At 48.2% G+C, this 14793-nt stretch overlaps 5 protein-coding genes across 20 annotated transcripts; 4 read left to right on the top strand and 1 right to left on the bottom strand.

Annotated features, from left to right (window-relative positions):
- Nucleotides 1-103: 103 nt before the first annotated feature.
- On the top strand, nt 104-331 carry H257_05376 (hypothetical protein; the record flags this gene model as incomplete). The annotated part of the gene is made up of 1 exon (XM_009830239.1): nt 104-331. One exon carries the CDS (start codon nt 104-106, stop codon nt 329-331), a length of 228 nt encoding a protein of 75 aa, XP_009828541.1.
- Nucleotides 332-996: 665 nt separating this feature from the next.
- Nucleotides 997-1989, bottom strand: H257_05375 (hypothetical protein). The gene is made up of 4 exons (XM_009830238.1): nt 1562-1989; nt 1417-1513; nt 1260-1368; nt 997-1156 (listed from the first exon to the last, which is right to left on the bottom strand). The coding sequence occupies exons 1-4, from the start codon at nt 1977-1979 to the stop codon at nt 1133-1135; spliced, it is 648 nt and encodes a 215-aa protein (XP_009828540.1). The 5' UTR covers nt 1980-1989; the 3' UTR covers nt 997-1132.
- Nucleotides 1990-2103: 114 nt separating this feature from the next.
- On the top strand, nt 2104-4257 carry H257_05374 (hypothetical protein). 15 transcript variants are annotated; one of them, XM_009830225.1, is made up of 10 exons: nt 2104-2156; nt 2208-2299; nt 2357-2440; nt 2498-2546; nt 2600-2649; nt 2719-2777; nt 2829-3259; nt 3316-3505; nt 3557-3810; nt 3858-4257. In XM_009830225.1, the coding sequence occupies exons 1-10, from the start codon at nt 2124-2126 to the stop codon at nt 4206-4208; spliced, it is 1593 nt and encodes a 530-aa protein (XP_009828527.1). In that variant the 5' UTR covers nt 2104-2123; the 3' UTR covers nt 4209-4257. The 15 variants fall into 15 exon arrangements, with proteins under 15 accessions (XP_009828527.1, XP_009828534.1, XP_009828526.1 ...); XM_009830232.1 differs by having other exon boundaries at nt 3557-4257; XM_009830224.1 differs by having other exon boundaries at nt 2600-2777.
- Nucleotides 4258-4381: 124 nt separating this feature from the next.
- H257_05373 lies at nt 4382-6511 on the top strand. 2 transcript variants are annotated; one of them, XM_009830222.1, is made up of 5 exons: nt 4382-4574; nt 4624-4684; nt 4747-4900; nt 4949-5482; nt 5578-6511. In XM_009830222.1, the coding sequence occupies exons 1-5, from the start codon at nt 4406-4408 to the stop codon at nt 6442-6444; spliced, it is 1785 nt and encodes a 594-aa protein (XP_009828524.1). In that variant the 5' UTR covers nt 4382-4405; the 3' UTR covers nt 6445-6511. The 2 variants fall into 2 exon arrangements, with proteins under 2 accessions (XP_009828524.1, XP_009828523.1); XM_009830221.1 differs by having other exon boundaries at nt 5533-6511.
- A 6058-nt stretch (nt 6512-12569) lies between these two features.
- H257_05372 (hypothetical protein) lies at nt 12570-14329 on the top strand. Its single transcript, XM_009830220.1, has 3 exons — nt 12570-13058; nt 13134-13465; nt 13516-14329. Exons 1-3 carry the CDS (start codon nt 12627-12629, stop codon nt 14099-14101), a joined length of 1350 nt encoding a protein of 449 aa, XP_009828522.1. The 5' UTR covers nt 12570-12626; the 3' UTR covers nt 14102-14329.
- Nucleotides 14330-14793: the final 464 nt, after the last annotated feature.

Below are 14793 nucleotides of genomic sequence, written 5' to 3'. Positions count from 1 at the left end.
TACTACTACTACTTGTAGTAGAGCCCCAGTGACGTTTCAACACCACCATTACCAACCCCCGCCGCCGCCGCCGCCGCCTCTGTCTCCACCGCGGCATGTGCACATGCCGCGCCAACATTCCGCCACGAAAGCCAAGAAACAAGTGACCACCACCCGCCCGGACGGGGTGCCCCAGCGGCGGCACAGCGAGTGTGTGAACGATGTGCAGAGCATTATCCATCACCATAACGTTCCCACGGATCGCGACAAGGAGGCGGATGACGACATGCTCTGCAGTCCAGGGAGTGCGCGGTCGCTCAGTTTTGCAGACGTCGTGGTCAAGCACTCTTAACAACATTAAAACATGTCTAGTATATCAAACATATATTACCAATTTTAAATCTATTAGTGTGAATATTCGTCATATTTCTAAAAAAGACAAACTTAACAACATTAAAACATGTCTAGTACATCAAACATATACTACCAATTTCAAATCTATTAGTGTGAATATTCGTCGTCGTTGCTTTGGTGATCACAGTCGTGGCAACTGGTCGTGGCATCGATAACACCCACGACAGTGTCTTCCATCATTGGACGACTGTCTTCCGCTACTACTTGTCGCAGGAAACGGTGTCACAGCAACGGCACTCTTTTGCTGAAACTGGTCGAAAGCATCCAGAGTATCGGGATTAGGGTTATTTCAAAATATTATATTTGAGAGTACTCATATAAGCTTTCCTGTATAAGCGTCAAATATAATACTATTAAAAGATATAGGTTATTATTTGTAAATGTGATATTTGCCTCATTTCCGTCATGTTTTGTGACATATCTCACAAGATATTCATTTCTACACCTGACATCCAAAGAACGTTTTTTATATGGTGTTTAGTTATGAGCACATATGAAGTTTCACTGAAAAAGGCCATCTGGACCTTGAGAAATGCATAAATATTCCCTCGATGCCTTCGACCACTGTAAGTTTGTCTTTTTTAGAAATATGACGAATATTCACACTGATAGATTTAAAATTGGTAGTATATGTTTGATACTAGACATGTTTTAAAGTTGTTAAGTTTGTCTTTTTAATCTTTTTATGTTTGTCTTTTTTAGAAATATGGTGTCCTTGCAGTAGTGGTGGTGGTGGTGCTCACGACCGGCAATAAAGAAAGCCCTAGAGACAATGCACATGAAATAGATGGCACCATGAGTTTGTTCGAAATATATATATATATATGCTGCAGGTATATTTTATATATATATATATATATACGTACATGCTTTTCACGTTTGCATTTGATTTGCTCGAGCTTCATGAGGGTTTGGAGAATGTCCTTGGCGTGGATGACGCTGATGTTGCTGGCTTTGACCAGTTCCCCGATGGACCTATGACAAAAGTGGGTCGAAGAGATGACAAAACGGGGGGAGACGCACATGCCGCGAAGGGAATCGCCGAGGACAAACAGCACGCGCTCGAGTTTGGCGAGTTCCGGCGCCGACTGGTACTTTGGCGGGATTTTACCACGGACGCCTATGACAACGATACTTAGGCGGGAACGCGCGCCATTCGCCAAGGTACCTTTGGGCCAGTGGTACAGTCGGGGCGGGGCAGCGGGTGGCGGCGGCGCTTTTTTCGCCTTTTTTGGTCGAGGAGGATGCTCGACATTCGATTTCGGCGGTAGGGCACTGGCGACTTTGAGAACGGGGATCTTTGACGAAGACGATGTGGACGGAGGTGGAATGCCGGACGAAGGCGGCGTCGACAGGACAGTAGCAGAGTTGGACGAAGGGGCGGCGGCGGCCTTCTTGGGAGGCGGCGATGGCAACGGAAACTCGACGCATGTTTTCTGGAGGTTAATGGCCGTGCAAAACGTGCCGAACGAGTGGTTGAAGGCCACCAGCTCATTGTTCACATCGGACAGTTTCTGAACGTTCTTGTTCAGGTCCCGCATCGCGTGCCGCAGCCGCGCCAGCTCCCGCTCCACCTCGGCGTGCATGATGTCGACGTGGGAAATTTCAAGTTGTCGTTCAGGTTTTTAGCCAATCAACAACAGCGGTCACAATAACTCATTGGTTACTTTACCGGAAAAATAGGATGGTGAGATATTTTGCATTTCGAGAGCACAAGGGCGATCTTTCAGATGCCGACGAACGTGCCAGCCTTCGACATCCAAGTAGGACCAACGAACGAACTACAGTTGATGGCTTCTGACCACGTTCATCAGGTAACTTCCAAGGATGAAGTTGTCCAGGACTCGATACTTCTCGCCGAGGAGCTCTGGCAGCTTGCTTCGATGGCGCACGGGCCTCACGGACAGTAGGTTCCACGGATACCGTCCGTTGAAGAAGGCCTTATGGGGTAACTTCGGGGCAGGTTCATTGTAGTACAAGCAAACAAGGACTGTGGCGATGCGTTCATCATCACATCAAGCGCCAAGCGCATCTTGGATCATATCAAGTGTGTTCCTCCATCGTCGATGTATCGTTGACCTATTGTGTTTCCCCTTTCTTGCAGATTGAAATCTCCCATGGGTACCCTCGTCGCACAGTTTGTGCAAAGCCATGTACGCACCTCTGTCACACGTATTCATCTTATGGTGTATATACACCCTACTAGATCAACCAGTGTCACGACGGCGGCCTCTTTTGCATCATGCTAGCATCGTCGTACGCAACGATCCGTCCCCTTCCTTCCTCTACAGCCATCATCCACACAACCAACTGCATTGTTATTAGACTACTTCGAAGCGTCCACAATGTCCTACAAGGCATTCCCAAGCATAGACTGGTCTCTGGTACGTACATATCTTCACCTAGAACAGCAAGTACATCGAGAATGTACATAGGGTTTCGCCTAGCATTGGACTGGACACTGGACGAGCTAGATGGCATCCAAGAGAACGACTTGGACTGGAGCGACCACGACGCCATCGTGGCTGTCCTGCGAGGCATTTTGTCGGCGAAACACGTGGCAGCAGTCCCGGATGCGGCCATGGCAATGCTCGTGCACATGTTTGTGCACCATATTCCCTGGCTATTGGAACATCCCACGGTGCCACCACTGGTTCGAGTGGTGGTATCGCGGCCGCAGCTCCCTCACTTGACGGACCACATGATTCTTCACCACACAGTGTTGATTCCTGGATACCGGCACGTGACTCATCTGCCGCTGCGCCACGTCACGGTCGCTTTGTTCAATGTCACTATTCGACCGACCACCACGCCAACTAGTGACATTGAAGTCACTATCAAAGTCGACTCGGGAACATATCATTCGGTGTGTGTGTGTGTATCTGTCGTATATCAAGTGATTCGATGATGTTTCTCGTCTAGGTCATGACGCCGTCAGCTGCTGGAGTCCTCCAAGAGGCTGAACTGACCGGCTGGGCCACCGTAGCCACCCGTTTGCAGGCTTGTGGGGTGCAGATGGTCCTGTCTCAGAAGAAAATTCCAGCATTCCTAGCTGCCCGTTTGAACGACCTCGGAATTGCATCCGTCGAGCGCCTGTCCATCCAACACCTCGGTCTAATGACTCTGTAAGGCTGGTTTCGTGCTCATCATGGGGTACACGTAGACGCGGTCCAAGCGGTGACGGGTGCGGCCGTCTTGAGCGACTGGATGGCGACAGACGTGACGGCCGCGGACCTCGGGAAGGTGGATCATGCGTATGCGTTGGAACTTGGTGGCGTCGAGTATGTCGCGCTGACATGTGATCCGGCGTCCCATGAGACGAACGAGGTATCATATGCACGGACACGACCAATGTCGACGATCAAGATGGACTGTATCGACGACATGGCGTTCGAAGAGCTCAACCACGTGCTGCAAGTACGAGAAATGGCGTCTTGGTTGGGGGGTTGACCCTGGGTGTTTAGGCGGCGATACACGTGCTCACCAATTTGTTGGTGGACCCCTCAGTTTGTGCAGGCGCGGGTGACACGGAGAGAGCGCTTGTGCGGCAGCTGCGTCGTCGTGCGGTGGGTCTCACGGCCGTCGATTCGCGTGATCGAGCCGAATGTCGAGGATTGAAGCGCGTCGTGGATTCCTTTGTGGATGCGTTGGAGAGATGTACATTGCCCGAGCAGCAAAAGGGAAGTGTCATGCCGGATGTGTTGGACTCCGCGGCAGTGAAGACAAGCGCCATCGTGACCGCCGTCACCCTCGTCACGACACTGCTGCGAGTCGACGGCGTGATCGTTGCTGGGGCAAGTTCGAATCCTAAATAGGGAAGGCAGAGAATATCCAATTAAATTCCCCTATTTCTATCATGGCCAATCAAAAGGCGCGGTGTTTTCCAATGACCAATCAAAACCTTTCTGGATTAATATCCAATCCAGTTCGCGTATGCTAACTCGAGCCAATCAGAATGAACGAATAGAGTTCCCACGGAACATAATCCATTGCGCGCGCTATTGGAGCAAGCATGGCCGACGGGACAGGACAGGAAGCGGCGACGGCGGTAAAGGCCAAGCCCGTCGACGATGAGGACGAAGCCACGCTAGAGTATGAAGAAATCCGCGTGGGTGAGATCATCACATACTACACGAGGCTGTTTGTGGCTGGCGATCCCCGTGGAAAGCGCGTGTCCAAAAGTACGTATAACCCCCATGCATGCAACGTGTGAGCTCACGTGGAATACAGTTGTTCGCATTCGTAGCGACATCAAGAACGAGTACCCGATTCATGTGGAGAGTCAAGATGCGTACGTCACCCTCGTGCTCGACGAGGGAAAGGAGGGATGGTGTAATGGAGAATTATGTGTAGGATCTCGAAACACGACATGGTGAAGCGGGTCAAGGATGCGCAGGGCAATGCGGTCGAATGCGGCTTGTATCGAAAAGTGTACACCTACGAGTTGATTCCAGGCAAGATTCGGGGCGAGATGGCCAGTGCGGTCCTCAAAGCCGCCATGAAAAACGTATGTGAAACGTTGGCCAAGTCGAGCATCGAAATCACATTCGGGTAGGTTGTTCGCGATGCATTTGCCAAAGTTTATGGAAGCGAGCCCCCTGCGTCCAAGAAGCGGCGGCGGGACGCTGCTGTCGACGAAGTGAAGCAACAACACGCATCATACAAACCCAAACGAAAGGCCGCCTCAACCACGAAACCAACGACCACTTCGTCGAAACCCATTTCTATCAGCAAATTCTTTCTCCCCAAGTCCACTGCAACTACTTCCGACATCCCTATACAACAGAGCAAAGGTCCTGAACCTGCTGCATCGCGGAACGTCGACAAGGCTGCGAACACACGCAACGACGACCCACTGTGCTTCATGTCCCCCACCACCGAAAAACACACGTCGCCCCTACAAGTCAAGTCCACATCGTCTAATATAGTCGCTGCTATGGTGGTCTCCACTGGCACATCTCGTGAATCCATCGCAACAACCGCCAAGGAACGTTGGCCTCCCAAATCCTCGACGAAAATTGAACGTCCACCGATCAAATCAAGCGCTGCTTGGTGTGAATCGACACAACCACTGTTCAAGTTGCCTCAGGTAACGGCTCCTCTCTCGCCGCTATCGAAATCGTATAATCACCGACTTAGGCTGCGTCGAACCCTGCAAAACGTTCCTCCTCATCATCGAAGCAGGCCATGACGTCATCCTCTGAATCCATCGCACCGTCTCACATATTCATCAAGCCCACCGGGGCCACGCCCTCGTCCGTGCGCCCGGTGAAAACGGCATCCTCGACCTACTTCAATAAAGTCGAGCGCGTGCCCCGTAGTAATAACCACATTGCTGCTACTTCCACCACACGAACGCTAGATCCGACTGCCCCCGTCTCACCCGCTGGACACCCGACCCGATCACTGACCAACGACAAGGTCGACGAGGATTCGTTCATGTCCCCAGTCGCTTCAGCTTTGCCGTCCTCTCAGGTGTCCTCTCGAGCGTTTGTACCGCCTTCGATCACCTCCAAAGCCTCCCAGCCATTCTCCAATTCCAGCCGCTCATCGTCTGGCTCCCTGGGTACCGCGTCGTTTCGCCATCGGGATCGTTTGCCACCACCAGAGAAGCGGTCAATGTCGTCACCAACCCCTTTGACCACAACCGACATTGCACTCCGAGCACTCGCCCTCTCAGCCGCAGCCACGGTCAAGCGCAAACCCGTCGACGATTACGACACGTACAAGGCGCGTCAAGCCAAGAAGACGTCCCGTGAGGAATGGAAAACGCGAAAATCGTCCCTAGCGTCGCTCGAGAACCCTCCCCCCCGTAGGTCGAGCTCGTCCGACAAGGCGCTTCAGTCGCAGCGTTTGGCAGCGTTTGTGTTGAAAAGGCAAGACGAAGAAGACGTTGCCGAGAGGGACCACGTGACCCCGCGAAAGAAGCAATGGCGCCAACAACGCGCGACCTTTCAAGGCAGCCAAAGCATGTTTCACGCGACCAACCCCCCCCAGCTGCAAGAAATGTCGTCAGATGGATGGCGCATTCCCAAAAAACTGGCCAAGTGATTTGAATCCATAATACTGCATGCCCTGTTGAATATATATAATATATAAAGTCCAATAATATCTCCAGAGTCATTTGAGCCGTGCCGGTACAACTGAAGCTTGGTGATGCAACTAGCCAGCCCCCTTGGCAGTGTTCTCTTTGGTTTTGGCCAATCGCAATCGAGTTCCCTTCTCAAATGTCATGCATATTGGCTTGTCCAACTCGACATTATTGCATCTGAACACTTCGTGGTTGCTCTTGACATTCTTGAGGAAAGTCGCGCAAAGGAGGAGGGCGGGGTTGCCGGAAGTAATGACCATCACGTAGTTGCCCGTTTCGGGCATCACAACTTCCCCACAAAGGCGTAGTTGAGTCCAACTGCAGGGTCGCCCCATCCGTGCGCCACCCATCGAATGTTGCGGTCGAACGTTGCAAGTCCCAAGCAAGGTCGTAATGAGTTGATCATCTGGCGGTACGATGCTTTGAGGAGGGTTGTCGTCGTGTGTGGAGTTGCGCATAGAAGATTATGAAGAAGGTAACTGTAGGTTGAGCGAAAGCATGGGACGATGTTCATGTGACAGGGCAGCAGACTAGGCTGTCCTTTTTGGGGTATGTAATCCTTTTGGACGGAGAACCCTGCCTTCACGTGGATGGTTACACTGGAGCGTGGTGGTGAGGAGGAGGGGCCTGGAGATCCTGCTTTCGAAGGCCTGTGTGACGAACGCGATATTTGCGCTCATTGCATGAAGGATGCCATAGAGTCGGCGGGGGGATACGCGAGGGCTGGGTCGAACCAGAGGCCTAGGACCTGATACCAAAACGTATAGGCGGGGGCGTCGGGGGCGTGTCAAATGAGGCGGAGAGGTGGTTCAGCTGAGACTGCGATATCTTACAAGGGGTGTACTACCGGTAGCATGTCACCTGCTTCCGAATGGACAGTTTGACATTGTGAAGTTTATCCACAGCAAGACGACCTTTGCCACGGATGTCACGGCGGGTAGATTTGGAGACGATGACCTCGTGCAGTCGTTGACGAGTTTGTGGACGTGGCGAAGTGGATTAGAATGTTTCTCAGTTGAATTTGGCCTTAATGTAAGATACAGTAATGTGAAATCGATTCGAAACTGGAGCCCTCAGCAGAATCGAATGGCTTACAGTTAGGTGAATCGATTATAGAACCACTTAAGCCAATCAAATCACGTCTTGTCCAATTTCGGCCAATCCAAACGTTTGACTCCTCCGCATTGGGCAAAACCACATATATACTAATTGTATAGTATAGTGTGTACAAGATTAAATACGATCAAATACTAGTAGATTCGAAAGCTATTTGGCGAAATGACTCTCAAGTCCAAATTTGGGTGAAATGCACAATATCCCGGAGTAGTTTTTACTACGTAATCACATCGCGTACTGAAACATTTAACGTTAACGTTAGCAGGAGGAGTCATTGCCCAGCACATCTCCATGAAGCATCCCCTCATGCCACACAAGTCAAATGACTTTAAATGACATGTTGAATAACATCCATGTGTCATGCGTGCAAGTACAACGACAGCTTGATGGCGCTCCCAGTCCCCTTGACTTGGTTCCCTTTGGTCTTGGCGAATCGCAATCGAGTTCCCTTCTCCAACATCATAGCAATTGGTTTGTCCAGCGTCACGTGAACATGTTTTGGTTGTGATGGTCATTCCTGACGAACGTAGCGCAAAGGAGCAGAGCGGGGGTGCCAAACGTGACGACCATAAGGTAGCTGCTTGTTTCGGGAATGACCACTTCCCCTGGGTCGTACAAGTAAAAAATAAACCTATTTTTGATTTGTTAAATAATATAATAATTTAAAATTAGATTGATATAAAATGAAAGCAAAACTAACTATTAATAGGCGATGATCGGCCGAGAAGGATTACTACGTACTACGTAGTAGTACACAATAGAAATACAGGTATCATTTGAATGGATAAAATAAATCACCCCTAGAAGTAAATACTTTTTTATGGAATTTGTCCTACCGTATTCACTGTCAGTACCTAAGATTTCTCCGGTTGGACCTGTACTGGTTTGGAATATATTGGCCAATGACGAACATTTTCATGGTCTCGTTGTACCTAGTTGTCTCTAATTGGACAGAAATATCCAATCACCATGCGATAATTATTTTCATTCAATAAAATATAAGTCCTGTGATGGATTGGACAGAAATATCCAATCACCATGCGATAATTATTTTCATTTAATAAAATATAAATCCTGTGATGGATTTAGACCAATGCGCATGCCTGAATAATTAATTTTCAAGGTACCTCTTGTACCGGGTTTGATCAGATTTCACTGATATTTTCATACTGAAGCGGGGGTACAGTGCTGGGCGGAAAAACGCAGTTAGAGTGGGACTTTAATATCAGGCAAGTCACGGCAAGTAGAATTAACCATTTTGATGGATAAAATCAACAGACTTTAGATGTCAATACTATCTGGTTACATTTCGAAACTAACCAATCATAAACTAGTAATTTCAAATCCATGGATATGAATGAACATGGTTTTCAAATCGCAAAATGACCAAAGCCAAGATCCATTTGAATTGCATTCAACCAGGATTGAATCTAGCCAATTAGAGGCAATGAGAGGCAACGCACATTCTGATTGGTCGTCGAGTAACTAAAATTTATCCAAGTATTATCCAATCAAATGCATCCATACTACATCCTACAAGTACGGATAATTAGGGACTTATCCGGGTGGCAATCCCCAAAATCTTCAGTTAGAGCATCTCCAACGGGATCCCTAAAACCCAAAACTTCGGTTGCTGGTAGAGCATTGGTTTCTTAACTCAAAGATCGTGGGTTCGATCCCCGGCTTCCTCGGATTATTTCCGCAAGGTTTTATCCGTCCCTCCCTGGGGAATCCGGATAAAAGGGCTAGACGAGGACCGAAGTTCGAACAAGCTCGGTCGAAGCACGAGGTATGAAGCGTTGAGCGAAGTAAAAACCGAAGATTACACCGCCCCTGGTCGAGCAGGCGCGCTACAATTGGCGAAGCGGTACCACAACATGTGGTTCTTGTATCGGCCCTCGCGGAGGAATGTCTAATAATGATAATCCAAACTCAATTAATCAAAACTTCGGCTGCACCGTTACTTTATGTTACAGTACGGATAATTTTGGACTTATCCGGACGGATTTGTCCCCAAATTATTGGGATGTCCAAGCGAAATGGGGACAAAACACCCGGATACATCCCCAAATTATCCGTAACTACGAAGGTATCACTATTGTAACAGATTTTGGGGATAACGTAAGGGACATCGATAATTGCAGCAATACTGTTGTTACTGTACGTACGTAATCATTTGGGCCTCTGCCATACAAAACCCACGTTATTTCTGGCACAGAGTCAAATCAAGTGTAAATTCAAAACAACTCATTTCAGCTAGGGGGTAATTGCATCTCACTGGTGATGCAGCTTAACCCCGGGAATAGCATTGTATGTAAGCGCAAGGGGTCGAGGGGTTCGGGGGTTGCAGAAGCTCTTGGTAAAAATGATTACGTAACAACAGTACTACTGTTACAGCGAGGGAATTGTTAACGATATTTGGGGATGCGTTGGTTGGAGATTACCGCTTTCTAACCGTCCAGTACAGTATCCCCAAAGCAACGCTACAGTGGTACTACTCCGTTACGAGTATCCTCTCGTTTCAACTGTGCCTTATCACAAAATTTGTCAATTTTGAAGGATTTCAATGAAATTTGTATTAATCAAAATCTTGGTATTTTGACTTTCTCGTGATATCTTTGAAACTGCTAAATTATTTGCTCAGAGTTTACTGTTAGCTTTCATCAATACAAATATAACCAGATAGTATTTCGGAACGGAGTACAGTGTAGAATTAGCGTTTTAGACGTCCCTTTGGTGATGTCAGCCGAATTATTTTGGTCTTCAGTTATTTGTGGCTTCGTCTACAATTCTCTTGGTCTGGCACTTGTATGCGAAGTACTGCTGTGTTCGTCACCTAGAAAATTCCAACATTTCACAAAACCTCTGGCTGGAGTATTACATATTCATTTCTCACATTTGAAGTAAAATGAGACGTTGTTTTGACAGATCTCCTCGTGGTGACGAGATGTCTCAAAATCAAATTTGGCGAAGAATTGTGAATAATACAGTACAGTAGACTTTACACCAAGTGGTATTTTGAATATAGTAGGTAGGGCCAGTAGGTTTTGGTCACGAGGGTTACAGTTGGTATGAAACTTGTATCCGTACATCGTATCCGTATGCATACTCTATCCTTACGTTGGGCAGAAATAAAACGCACAAAGATGAGGTTTAACGTGGTCATATTCTAGCTTTACATGTTGCTATGGTAACCCACAATGCAAAAGCGTTTTATTGTAAAACCTCCTAAGCGTAGTATCTGAATTGGCACGTTGGAAGGTTATAGTTGACGTCCACCACACAGCGTAAATTACTTTACGTTAACGTTATGTTATTAATAGTACTGTGCTCCGAGTATGTAGTACCAGTACTTACTACTACTACTATCGTATTACTACGAAATAATAGTATTAATAGGTGTGGTACTGTACACTATTAATAGTACAGTACAGTACTACTACGTAGTACGTAGTACGAAGTACTATTAATATTAATAGTACTAGATTGCCACTCACTACTACTGTACTGAGTACTAGTATTACTACGTAGTACTACACCACTTCCCGTTCAAGTTGAAATGAATTTCCAGTCAATGTGAAATGAACACGTTCGAAACACGACGATTTTCAAATCAACATGAATTTTCTAACATTCAACTTGAAACATACTTTGTTTCATATATATTCTGGTGTATGATTTGGATAAAGGAGGAAGATGGGTGAGGGAGGGTAGACATGATGATTGAATCACTATTGTATACTGAAGGGTAGTATAATTCATCACCTTATGGTCACTATACTATAGTTGAAGTAAGTTTAACGTTTCATTTTGATGTGAACATTTTTCATGTTGAGATGTGAAACTGCACTTGTGAAATCTTATAATATTTCTGCATTTCACATTGACTGGAAATTCATTTCAACTTGAACGGGAAGTGGTGTAGTAGTAGTGAGTGGCAATCGGAGTGAAGTCGCTGTCGAGAACAATTGAATTCGCTGTGTATGTCGAGTTTGAGCATATTCCATGCGGTATGTCCACAAGCTGCACGTTTATTCCAAACAGCCACAATGGTGGTTCGGCTAATCAGCTCGAATATTAAGTGTAACGACTGTTCACTACTACTACGTACAGTAGTATTAAAACCTACGTACCGGTACAGCAATACGGCAGTTTAACTGACGTGAACGCAGCGTGGTTACTAACTGTAATTGTGCAGAGTGGACATTTGGAATACGCCTGCGCGCCTTGTCGGGTGCAAATGCACTTAGACCACAGTACATCTGGGTCATGTAACATCGGATTAATGCCTGGCAATCTCTATGGTATACTTCATCTATCCGAATGGAACCCGATAGTTTGAGATACTTTGACGTACATACTATATGACCGACCCGATGCTACTTGTAGTACAGTATGTTTGCATAGAAAACGCATCAACGTTGGCAAACCCAAAAACCCAAGGCACTCAATTGATGGGGAGGACATTCTGCAGGTGGCCGCACTGAACCAGTATATATAAATGCGAGTAAGTACTATACTAGTACTTCGAAGTACTTCCGTAGGACCGAACCTTGTTGATGGTTACGTGGTTCGCTGGTTTCCAGTTCCTGAAAAGAGGTCCCTCACATCGAGTGAGCCCAACCAGACAGGGACAACGTAGTACACTGTATCACGAAGCTAGCTAGACAAATCGCCTTCAAGACCAAAATGATCCACCAACTTTATGAACGTGTAGAAATACGAGAGCAATAGCTAACCAAATGCAGGATTTTCAATGGTGAGTACGTTTGGTCGTGTGGTGAATTGTTGGGGACATGCCACCTGGAAGTGGCAAGGATCACAACAGTAGCTTCAGACTCACTGTGAATAAACCGTACGACAGTGGCAACACAATATGTACTACTACTACCATGAATAAACCGTACGACGGCAACACAATATGTACGTACTACCGTACTTATTCGTGGCATTTGAGAATTTGGAAGTTGCGCCCTCTACCGCGGGGCGACGGCCACGACCACCGACATCGTCACACACATCAAGCATGACTCGGCAAGTTGTGGATAAGTTCGAGCTCACCCGAGATCAACACTTGGAGTTCACCGCGCGCACGAAATCCCACCTCAGCAACATGTTGCAGCTGCTCTCGCTAGGCCAGCAGAAGCAGCACCAGCTTGGCACCAAAGTACACGACAAGATGGGATTGCGTGCGTACACCGACGGCGACAGCACGACAATCACGGGCCACTTGGCCACGACCATGATGGACCTCGAATACGGAGTGTACGCGACCACAACTAAGCAAGTGCAGACTGTGGCCGCGATCCTACACAGCCACCAGTACGACGACGCGGGGCTGCTGGACCTGCAGCAGTCCCACACAATCGAAGATCCGTTTCAGTTTGTCGGCGTGAAATACGTGGCCTTGGCCCGCAAAGGCATGTTTGCCAAACCGCACCAGATTGTGTACCTCGAAGTACGTTTGTACAGTAGTAGTAGTCCTAGTAGTAGTACGAGGTTGCATTTGTACTAACCTCCGCCCTTGTTGTAGGCCACAGGATCACTACACGACGACGGTGTCGCACGACTGTATCAAATGGTCGAGTACGTCGACTTGGTCCATGTCTACACGGCTAAGGCCACGTGGAGCCAGGCGATTCGGCCCGTCTGTTCGACGCTAACGCTATTCGAAGCGGACCCGAACGACATCAAGTCCGTCCGCGTGTTCTCGAGGGCGCGGTACTCCAAGGACACCCCCAGTCCACTCCATCAGATGCATCAACCTCCGGCGTACTGGGAGTACGTGCTGTCGCTGGCGTCCCTCGCCGTCTCCAGGCGGCTCGTCGATGCCACGTCGCTCGTTCAACATTGGGTGCCCAACAGGTATTCTTCTATCTACTAGTACTAGTACTAGTCTGACCTGTTGTTTGCAGTTCGTGCAAAACATGCTCGGTGTGCGACGCGGGATTCAAAGCGCTTCGCCCAAAGCACCACTGTCGCAGCTGTGGTGAGATGATGTGCCACGCATGCTCGATTCCCATCCAGTCGCCTACCGTCATGCACAAGTACTGCACGAAGTGCGTGCTCAGGTCGCGGGAGTTGCGCGGCAACGACAAAGTGGAACTGCCGCGCAAGCAGTCGGTGCGACGGCCCGTGCCTTCGGCCACCAGCAGCAGCAGCCACGATGGAGAATTTTTGAGGTCGATCCGTGAAACCACCAAACACTTGAACACGCCGTCACCGTCACCGTCACCCCATCATCAGCAGCAGCATGTACTGACACCACCCCCACCGGTGGAACACAAGCAACTGAAAGCACTGGAGAAGATCACTGATTCCATTGCCCACCAGGAGTCGCTGATTGTGAGCATGCGGGAAGCATTGGACAGGCAGAAACGCTTTGCAGCGGCGTCCAATTCGATCACGTCCACCGCGGGCACGGCCGACTCGTACACGGCAGACGAGCTGTTGGACACCCTGCCGTCCGAACAGCATCGGTTCGAGTACCTCGACACATAAGAACGCAGTCGTCGTCAGGTTGCGAGTTAGTTCTACGTGTACCCACCCGATGAACCAGGAAGTCCTGTCAAGGGTCGTGCCTTTGACGTTGTACAACGACCGGCCAGTGTTGTCTGTGTCGTGTCCGTTGTTGCACAGTTGCTCATATTTGTGCCAAAACCCCTTGTTTGAGTACCCACACTTTTAATAGTTCAACCATATTTGTCCGACATGCCTCGATAAAGCAAGCAAGTGGTGTGACAATTGTTGACGGAACAAAATTCTATTAATAGCCGTTGGTGTAGTATGGCTTCAATTACAGACTCAAAATGTACTGCATTTTATATTGAAAAAAGTTGTTCTGTGGTGATTGGAATCATACTAACTCACCGTATTTTACAAAATTGAGTGTGGGACACCGTTTGGCAACCTGTAAAATTTTGATTTGCTCCATTAGTGATCCCTCCAGATATGCATACCCTTCTATATATGATATACACGTAGTGGCGCGATATTTGAAAATGACAATTTGAACGAAGGGTTTTGAAATCTGAAACACCACGCAATCCCAACCACAGAAAATTTGACGACATGCCTCGACCCTCGCGGAGCAAGCCCAAAGAGTACAAATACTCGAGGTACACGTACGAGCAGAAGCATGTTATCTTTTATACCTGGACTCCCACACTGCGGCGGAAACCATCGACCGCTTC

The sequence above is a fragment of the Aphanomyces astaci genome (genome assembly GCF_000520075.1).
Source record: "Aphanomyces astaci strain APO3 unplaced genomic scaffold supercont1.10, whole genome shotgun sequence".
NCBI lineage: Eukaryota > Oomycota > Saprolegniomycetes > Saprolegniales > Verrucalvaceae > Aphanomyces > Aphanomyces astaci.
The sequence above is the reverse complement of the archived record's forward strand: the minus strand, read 5'-3'. Positions and strand labels throughout refer to the sequence as shown.

Bases quoted from the DNA above. Each gene is read 5' to 3' on its own strand.
- H257_05375 (XM_009830238.1), bottom strand. From the start codon at position 1,979: ATGCACGCCGAGGTGGAGCGGGAGCTGGCGCGGCTGCGGCACGCGATG. The intron at 1,514-1,561 runs GTACCTTGGCGA...TCGTTGTCATAG, and splicing joins ACTGTACCACTGGCCCAAAG to GCGTCCGTGGTAAAATCCCG. The intron at 1,369-1,416 runs GTGCGTCTCCCC...CTTTTGTCATAG, and splicing joins GGCGATTCCCTTCGCGGCAT to GTCCATCGGGGAACTGGTCA.
- H257_05374 (XM_009830223.1), top strand. From the start codon at position 2,124: ATGCCGACGAACGTGCCAGCCTTCGACATCCAA. The intron at 2,157-2,207 runs GTAGGACCAACG...CACGTTCATCAG, and splicing joins TGCCAGCCTTCGACATCCAA to GTAACTTCCAAGGATGAAGT. The intron at 3,506-3,556 runs GTCTAATGACTC...GGGTACACGTAG, and splicing joins CCTGTCCATCCAACACCTCG to ACGCGGTCCAAGCGGTGACG.
- H257_05373 (XM_009830221.1), top strand. From the start codon at position 4,406: ATGGCCGACGGGACAGGACAGGAAGCGGCGACGGCGGTAAAGGCCAAG. The intron at 4,575-4,623 runs GTACGTATAACC...CGTGGAATACAG, and splicing joins TGGAAAGCGCGTGTCCAAAA to TTGTTCGCATTCGTAGCGAC. The intron at 5,483-5,532 runs GTAACGGCTCCT...TCACCGACTTAG, and splicing joins CACTGTTCAAGTTGCCTCAG to GCTGCGTCGAACCCTGCAAA.
- H257_05372 (XM_009830220.1), top strand. From the start codon at position 12,627: ATGACTCGGCAAGTTGTGGATAAGTTCGAGCTCACCCGAGATCAACAC. The intron at 13,059-13,133 runs GTACGTTTGTAC...CCCTTGTTGTAG, and splicing joins ACCAGATTGTGTACCTCGAA to GCCACAGGATCACTACACGA. The intron at 13,466-13,515 runs GTATTCTTCTAT...TGTTGTTTGCAG, and splicing joins CAACATTGGGTGCCCAACAG to TTCGTGCAAAACATGCTCGG.